Source organism: Glycine soja, chromosome 5 (assembly GCF_004193775.1).
Source record: "Glycine soja cultivar W05 chromosome 5, ASM419377v2, whole genome shotgun sequence".
Lineage (NCBI taxonomy): Eukaryota > Viridiplantae > Streptophyta > Magnoliopsida > Fabales > Fabaceae > Glycine > Glycine soja.
The window spans coordinates 30,075,243-30,084,583 of record NC_041006.1 but is presented as its reverse complement, the minus strand read 5'-3'; the positions used below and the strand labels follow the sequence as shown (position 1 = coordinate 30,084,583).

At 42.8% G+C, this 9,341-nt stretch overlaps 1 protein-coding gene across 1 annotated transcript; it reads left to right on the top strand.

The window, feature by feature from the left end:
* The first annotated feature begins 2,142 nt into the window (after window positions 1-2,142).
* On the top strand, window positions 2,143-3,762 carry LOC114411277. The gene is made up of 3 exons (XM_028375009.1): window positions 2,143-2,281; window positions 2,512-2,841; window positions 3,014-3,762. Exons 1-3 carry the CDS (start codon window positions 2,143-2,145, stop codon window positions 3,760-3,762), a joined length of 1,218 nt encoding a protein of 405 aa, XP_028230810.1.
* The last annotated feature ends 5,579 nt before the right edge of the window (window positions 3,763-9,341 follow it).

The window sequence follows — 9,341 nt, the reverse complement described above, 5'->3', positions numbered from 1 at the left end:
GCTAAAAAAGAGTAAATACATAATCCGTGAAGATTCGTAACCTTGCGAAAAGAAAATAAGTATTGTTACGAAATTCGTAAAGTTTAGTAACGTTACGGAAAAAGAATTACCAAAAAGGTAAGGGGGGTGCATTTAGTAAAAGGGGGGTACAAATAGCAATCAGGCCCACTTGGGCCTTCCAGATTCTTCCTCTAGAAGGCTGTTGCTTCTGGAGGAAGCAACCTTGCTCGCCTGGGCGAGCTGGGTGGCAAGCTCCTCCCCTATTTTGCTATAAATAGGGGGAGGAGTGAAGGGAGAAGGGGTTCAGCCTTCTTGGCACTTCTTATTCTCTTGAAATTGCTAAGGAAAATTATTTTCGTGAAGAAAATCCAAGTCGAGGCGCTTCCGTAACGTTTCCGTAACATTTCCGTGAGTAATTACGCGAAGATTCTCGATCGTTCTTCAACATTCATCGTTCGTTCTTTGTTTCTTCAGTCTTCAACGGGTAAGTACCTCAAACCGAGCTTTTCAATTCATTCTATGTACCCGTGGTGGTCCACATTTTGTCTCATGTATTTTTATTCTCATTTTCATTCGCTTTCTATACCCCCTTTTGACGTGCTTCAGTCATTTATTTAAGTTGTTTCTCGCCTAATCTAAAAATAAAATAAATTTCCACCGATCGTTTGAATTGTATTATCCGTTAATTTCGGTTAAAATGAATTCCGACCGTTCGGTCGTGCCATAACCACGTTGGAAATCAAAAAAGAGGTAAAATAATAATATAATAATCAAAAAATACCTTTTTAGTAAAATAAAGCGAAAAATCAATCGGACGTTTTCTCTTTGGGATTTCTCATTCTTAATTAAATTGACTAATAACTAAAGTGAAACTAAGGCTAAAATCAACTCGCCTAGTCAAGCTCGTCCACAAAAAATAGGGTTTTGAAAGTTTATCATTTCAGTTTCTTACCAAGTAAAATGGATCATTTTTAATGTCCAACGCCTTAAAATGATCACCTTTCAAGTAAAAAGAATCACTTGATTCACGCATAAGAAAGAACTACGTAGGTCTGATTTCCTCTTTGATGGAGGGTACGTAGGAGCAAAAGCTCCGCTTTTGTCGACCTCCAAAAATAAAAAGAAATAAAAGTTAAGGTAATACAAATTTCCACAATTCTAAAAAATAGGTTGTTGTCCTTTGAGACAAACGTAAGAGGTGCTAATACCTTCCTCAAACGTAAATATAACTCCCGAACTTAGAATTTCCATTTTGACCGGTTTCCTTCGGTTTTTCCGACGTTTTCCACAAATAAACGTTGGTGACGACTCCGCGCATCTTTCCTCCTTTGGAAAGCGCACACGTGAGCCTCGCCCTCGCTCGCCCGCAAAAGGGCACGTTGCGACACTCCTCCTGAGCACTAGCTGGATCAGTCTCATAAACAAATGGCTCAGGAGGGATGGGCTCGTCCTCCTCTGGCACAGGCTCTTGGGTTGCAAAGGCCTCACCCCCTCCCGAAGGAGAAGGCTGGACTCCTGGCCAAGCCACCTAGCTAAGGAACTCCTCCATGCTCATCATAGGCTGCAGGCTTGAACTATATAATCTCTGCATGATGATGATCTAGCCTCTGTGCAGGCTTTGCAAAATAGCAAATAAAGTTTCAGAGCTGAATGAGGAAGGTCTTATAGAAACTGGAGTAGGAACTGGCAAAGGAGTGGATGCTGAAGCTGGAGCTAGCAAAGATGAAGCTGGAATAGATGGAGCAGCAGTAGAAGTAGAAGGAGCTGGGGTAAGGAGAGCAGAAGATGGTGGAGCCTCAGACCGTTTTCCCTTGGTCTTTCGGGGTCCCCGAAAAGTGAACGAGAAGTCATCAAGGTTCCAACAGTTTTTCTTCACATAAGCCAAATTAATGGTTGGACTGAGACTCTAAAAAGATAATGAATCAGAAGTGACTCCCCAGGCTTTGCATAAAGCAGTGATGAGTGCAGGGAAACCCAGCCTAAAGGAGTCATGTTGTGCAGTCATAGAAATCTGACTTGAGATAATATAACCCAAGTTCATGTCCATCTTCTGGATGATGCCATATATCAACCTGGCCCTGTCCAGTGTGATGTCAGAAGTGTGAGAAGTAGGGGCCAAGTTGGAGAATGAAAGAACGCTCCATGTCTGAGCGAGAGTGGTCAGATTCTTCCTCAGGATCTTCAAGGGCAGCCCATCTGCATTTAGCTCAAATCCCCTCCCAGGGATGCATAATCGGGTTGCCAGTTCCTATGGATCTGGCCTCAGACGACAGAATCTGGAGTAGGCAGGTAGGCTCTCCCCCTCCTCAATGATCACAGGCATCTTCAGAAAAGTATTCAAAGAATATGCATCAAAATTGATCAAGTGACCTCTGACCCTCACCTGCTTAAGTGAGTTATCCTCTGGATCATAGAGGTTAGCATACAACTCCTTAATGATTGCAACAACAAGGGCCTAGTCTCTATGATTGGACAACAAAGCTCGAAGAGACTCTGGCTCAATTTATGTAGGTATCTATGTCAAATCAGAAGAGTACAGAGACTGCCATAAGAATCTGGAAGTCCAAGTAGGACAGCTGGCTAAACAGTTGGCGGATCGACCATCAAGCAACTTTAGTGCTAACACCGAGAAAAATCCAAAAGAGGAGTGCAAAGTTGTCATGACAAGGAGCAGAATGGCAACCCATGTTGATGAAGGAAAAGTTGAGAAGAAAGTGGAGGAACATAAACAACAACTGGCAGCTGAGCCAGCACTAGAACCTGTTTCTGACTTAGTTGAACTTGAGGAAGTTGTGGAAGATGAAGATGACCAACAGGAGAGAGAGACACCAATAAAAGAAAGTGAAATAGAAATAAGGATGAAGGAAGACAAAGAAATACAAAAAGAAAAAGAAGAAGTAGAAAAAGAAAAAAATCAGAAAAAATGGAAAAGAAAAAGAGAAGGTTGAGGAAAGAAAGAAAAGCAAGAGTGAGGTTTCAAGAGAGAAAAAGAGAGAGATTACTCCAACTGAAGGCAAGGAGGTACCATATCCATTGGTACCTTCCAAGAAGGATAAAGAGCGACACTTAGCCAAATTTCTTGACATCTTCAAGAAGCTGGAGATCACATTGCCTTTTGGAGAAGCTCTCCAACAGATGCCACTCTATGCCAAATTTTTAAAAGACATGCTGACGAAGAAGAACCAGTATATACACAGTGACACGATAGTTGTGGAAGGAAATTTTAGTGTTGTTATTCAACATATCCTTCCACCAAAGCATAAGGATCCCAGAAGTGTCACAATACTATGTTCTATTGGTGAAGTTGCAGTACGCAAGGCTCTTATTAACTTGGGAGCCAGTATCAATTTAATGCCACTCTCCATGTGCCGGCGACTTGGAGAGTTAGAGATAATGCCCACTCGCATGACCTTACAGTTGGCTGATTGCTCCTTCATAAGACCCTATGGAGTGATTGAAGACGTTTTGGTTAGGGTCAAACATTTGATCTTTTCAGCTGATTTTATAGTGATGGACATAGAAGAAGATGTTGAGATTCCCCTAATTCTTGGACGACCGTTTATGTCTACTGCAAGCTGTGTGGTAAACATGGGAAAGAAGAAACTACAAATGGCCATAGAAGACCAGCAGATCAGTTTCGATCTGTTTCATGAAGAGAAAGCATTGCCTGACCAAAATGTTTGTTTGAAGGTGAATGTGATGGATGAGAAAAGATTGGAGAAGAAGGTTCTGGAAGTTGGAACCTTGTTGGATCCAGGATAACAGGACGATGTGTCAAGCTAATGACGTTAAACGAGCACTTACTGGGAGGCAACCCAACTCTCTTTCTAATTTCTGTTTTTTTTCTTGCATTTAGTTCGTTTAATTGCTTGTGATTGTATGTGACTTAAGCTTGGTTAGTATTGAGAAGAAGGGTTTCAAGTTCGTGTAAAGAGATGGATAGGAAAAAACTTAGAAATTTTTTTTAGTTGTCCATCCGCTAAGCGCAACCCTTGCGCTAAGCGCCATGTCTTCACGCGCTAAGCCTCTGTTGCTTGCGCTAAGCGCTTTGACCCTTCACCAATTGGCTAGATGGTTCAGCTAAGCGCACATCATTGCGCTAAGCCCAAATTCTTCTCTGGAATTGAACTTTACTGACTTGGGCTTAGCGGAGATGATGCTCTAAGTGCAATTCCTCCTTTCTTGAAAAATTATTGTAGCGGAGATGATGCGCCCTGCACTAAGCTCAATTTCCTCTCTGGATTTGAACTTTCATGAATTGGGCTTAGCGGAGATGATGCGCTAAGCGCAAATCCTTCACTATTTTTGAAACTCATAGAATTGTGCTTAGCGCGCTCGATGCACTAAGCCTCGACTATCCCTATAAGTTAGATCTTGATCTAGCGCTAAGCTTGACGGTCGATCCGCCAACTGTTTAGCCAGCTGTCCCACTTGGACTTCCAGATTCTTTATGGCAATTTCTGTACTCTTCTGATTTGACATAGATACCTGCATAAATTGAGCCAAAGTCTCTTCCAGCTTCGTTGTCCGATCATAGAGACTAGGCCCTTGTTGTTGCGGCCTTGTGGATGGTCCACCCTGGTCTTTGTTGCAAGGATTTCTAGGGTGATTTCTCCATTGTCCCTGTTGTTGATTATACTGTTGGCCATGCTGGAATCCAGAGAATCCATCTGCATTGAAATTGTGTCTTGGCTGGTTCCCCATGTAGTTGACTTCATGTGGTGTTTCTTCTTGGGGAATACAGCAGCCGGACTCATGTGCTCCACCACATATGACGCAACCTGCAACCTGCAAAACAGTAGAGGGTGAAGGTTGTACAAAATTAAATTGAGTTGGCAACTTACTTAATGTTTCGGTCAATGCTTCCAGTTGCTTGGATAGCAGCTTGTTTTGTGACAGCAATGCATCTTGTGATGAAAGCTCTAGCAGGCTTCTTTTTTGTTGGAATATGGGCTTTATCTCTCAAAATTGCTATGTCACTTGCAGCCATATTTTCAATGAGTTTCATGGCTTCTTCAGGGGTCTTCAACTTGATTTTTCCCCTAGCAGAAGCATCAAGAAGCTGCTTGGACTGTGGTCTCAACCCATCAATAAAAATGTTGAGTTGTATCGGTTATGAAAATCCATGAGTGGGTGTTTTTCTCAGTAAGCCTCTAAATCTTTCCAATGCCTCACTCAAAGATTCGTCTGGAAATTGATGGAAGGATGAAATGGCAGCTTTCCCTTCAGTTGTCTTAGACTCTGGGAAGTACTTCAAGAATTTTTCAGCTACTTCATCCCAATTCTTGAGACTATTTCCTTTGAACGAATGGAGCCACCTTTTAGCCTCTCCAGACAAAGAGAACGAGAACAAACCCAATCTAACTGCGTCCTCAGGCACACCAGCCAATCTAACAATGTTGCAAATTTCAATATAAGTGGCTAGATGTGCGTACGGATCCTCGTTGGGCAGACCATGAAACAAATTGTTCTGTATTAACTGGATTAATGAGTGTGGATAGGTGATATTTTGTGCTTGAACTTTCGGCCATGTAATACTAGTAAAGAATTGCGGCACACTTGAGCTTGAGTAGTCTTCTAGAGTAACTCTTTTTGGCTCCTCAACCATGATATTTGCTTCAGCTAAAATTGTATGAGATTGCCCTTGAGTTGGAAAACTAGAAGATGCCTCAAAAGATAGAGATTTTTTTGGAGTTGTTGCTGCCTCAATGTCCTGCAAAAATTTTATGTTTCTTTCTGTTTTTCTTTTCCTGAAAGTAGCGTTAATTTCCAACTCTATGGGAATCAAAGCACCTGCAGCAGATCTTCTGTGCATACAAAACAAGCAGAACAACAATTATCCAATTCCAAAGAACAAAAAAAAATCTACAGTATCTACTATTAACAGAAATAATCAAAGAATCAAAAAAAAAATGAATCAATGCCTTAAAACTGAACTAAGCTCTTCTAATGAACTAAGTTCCCCGGCAACGGCGCCATAAATACTTTGTTTGCTTCCCCCACACAATTCCTTTTTCTTAAATTTCCAAACACTTATATCAAAGGGGAAGTGATATACCAGCAAGCGCACTGGGTCGCCAAGTATTTAAAATTAAAACGGAATGATCCGAGTATTGAACTCAAGGAACTTGCTTATTAGACAGAGTTTTATTCAGAAATAGAGCATTGTGTGAACTATATTGATAATTGAGAATATAAACAAAAGTAAACTAGATTCTATGTTAAAAAGCAGTAAATGCAAGTAATTAAAAGTTGACAGCAATAGGTAAAAAGCGTTGGGTCTTTCTAACAAACGAGTTGATACATTTTCCAATGCTAAAGTCACCTAACAGTACACACAAGTGGGTGATCATACCAAGAGCATTCGGTAATTAAGCATTGAAAGAAGCATTGAACACACAAAACACAATTAATTAGATATGAAAAGTAATTACATCAACTGTTCATTAGAAATCCCCAACTAGGGTTTTCAACCAGCCATACAAGGAACCCTAATACAAGTGAGGCAGAAAGTACCGAGCAATTGTTGCTTACACAAGAAGGGGGATCCCTCCTCCTCTTCTTGGCACCTCACAATCACTCAAACACTCTCTAATCTCTCAAAGTGATGAACCCTAGCTTCCTTGCTTAGCTATTGCTTCTCTGCTGCCTCCAGAGCACTCTTCTCGAATTCTGTGCAAAAATATGAAGCTTTGGTAAAAGTGTTCTCTCTCTTTGATGATGCTCTAATTCTGACAATTCAGGCTTTAAATAGGCTCTGAAAATCGCATCGTCACGCTTAGTGCGAGTAAGTGGATTTGGGCTTGGCGCCAACGATGCGCTGAGCCTGGCAAGAAACGAACGACTCGCTTAGCGAGCTGATCTCGCGCTTAGCGCGCTGCTTCGATTCTTGTGCTCTTCCAGATTCTATCATCACGCTAAGCACGTTGTAGCTGTGCTTAGCGATAGATGTGCGCGTAGCCCACAGGTTCAGCTTAGCACGGCTGCTCCTTTTAGCACTTCAAGACTTTAGCCTCTTTTGACCTAAAATTATACAAATTTTATCATTAATTCCAATTAAAGATACTCTAATGACAGGTATCTAAACATATCAAGATTTATTTACAAATTTCTACAAAAGAACTATAAATTGGGGAAACTATACATGTTTTGAAAAAGTTTTCTATACAAAAGTTAGTCATATAAGACGACTAACACAAGGCTTATGCGGCCAAATTCCAACAAAGAAGAAAAAAGATAAAGACAAAGGCATCATACACACAGGCATCATCGCCTTGCTCCGCAGCACCCTGCCCTTCATCAACAATCTCTTCCTCTGCATCAATCTCCACCTCATTAAGTAGGACACCCTCCTTATATCCTTGAAGGGATCGAAGAGACCTAAGTCAAGGTCCTTCACAAAGAAACCGGCCTGCATGACAGCCTTCTAAAAGCCTTTCTCATGTTTCTCTAGAACCTCCTTATACAGAATCAACTCTTCCTCAAGTTCCTTGTTGGCCTCCCTTTCTTTGGCAGCCTGCAACTTGGATTCCGACTCCTTAAGTCGGACCTCCAACTCAACAATCCTCTTGGCAAGCCCATCCTGCTCAACCACCATGCTCTCCACTTTGCCACCCAGGTCCTTCTTCTTAGCCTGCAAATTCTTGTAGCATCTAAACAAGTCATCACCATCTAACTCAGTACACAAAAACTTGGCCAGTGCACCACCAACCTTGAAAGACAGTTGGTGGTTCGCCCTTACGGCCTCAGCAACTACAACGGTGGGATTGCCCACCTTAAGGCGCTCCAGTCGCCACAAAGTCCAAGCAGTAGCCCTCTACTTGGTGAGCTCCACCTCCAACGATGCCACCTTTTCCTCCACCTCTTGGTGTTGTTGTATGTTCTCCTTTAGAATTGTTAAACTCCTTTGGAGAAACACCTTGGCAAAGTCAGTAGCATTCTGCACCCCATCCGACCTGATGAAATTTTTGTCGAAGGCTGACACAAAGCCAACCGGTGGGATCTTCTTCTCTGGCTTGTAAGTGGCACCCCACAGTGAGTCAACACTATTGGAGGTGTACAAATGATTGAGGGAGGCACAAAGAAGAAGAAGGCAACACCATGGCTACCAAAACAGCAACAGGGAGGGCCACTGGAGTCAACAAAGAAGGAGACGGAACCATGGGAGCACCAGTGGTTGCCACATCGACATTTAGTAAAGGGGCCGCAATAGTGGACGACGGCACCACAACGGACTCAGCCTAAGTGGCTGACACAACAACTTCAACAACCACGAGAGGAAGTGAAGGAGTAGGAGTAACAGTAGTGGCAGTAGCATGAGCCTCGACAGTCGGTGAAGCTGAAGGCACATCTTGCATGGTCGTAAGGCGACCCACAGTGGGCCCAAACCCTGCAACCTGCCTTAGGGCGTAGAGGCTCATAGGGGCCTTAGACTTCTTGCAGCCCGACGGCCTAGCAACATCATCCATCTTCCTCTTTACCAAAACACAGGAAGGAGCGCTAGGGTGACCTCAACAGCAACAACAACAGGGTCAACCTCTCCAATAGGTTAACCCTCTCTCCGGTAGACGGAGCAGTAGCAAACGGTAGCACAATCTCACTCCCACCTGTAGGTCCGAAGTGCTTCACGAGTGGCCTCCAAGAGAAGTCACCCATAATACCTGCAAAACAACCAAGACAATAACACAAATACATGTTAGACATTGGCCACACCAACCTCAGACAACAAACGAGGATAAGGTTAGGCATTTACCATCCAAGGCAGCGAAAAGATCACTTGCCGAAAGAATAGATAAAATGGTATGCGCATCTAGCAAGGTCAGTAGTAGCTCCATAGTTGCTTTGTCGACCCTCTCCACAAGGGTCAACAGATCCTCCTCATAGGACTTGAACCTAGTGGGATCAGACTGCCAATAGAATAGGAAGCAGGGCTCCCCGTCCCTATTAAACATCAGTGGCATTCCACCAGCCATGACATCAGTAGCCATGACCTTTAAGAAACGATCCTTGAAATACCGAAAGACATTTGAATCAAACTTGAACAACTTCTTGGACACACCATTTAAGGAGACACATCCAATCTTGCTAGACAATCTTATTTGGAAGAAAAACAAGAAGACCAGCACACTAGGCCGAACATTGAAAAAGGGACACATTCTCAAAGGCCCGCCCCATCACCCAACTGTTTGGGAGAAGCTGAGAAGGGGTCACATTCAAGTGCTCCAGTAGAGCACACTGAAAAGCGGTCAAGGGTAGAGTGACACCTAAGACCTCAAACAAACATTTATACATGAAGAAAGACAAACAACCAAGTGCCGCCCTCAAAAATAGGAAGTCATCAC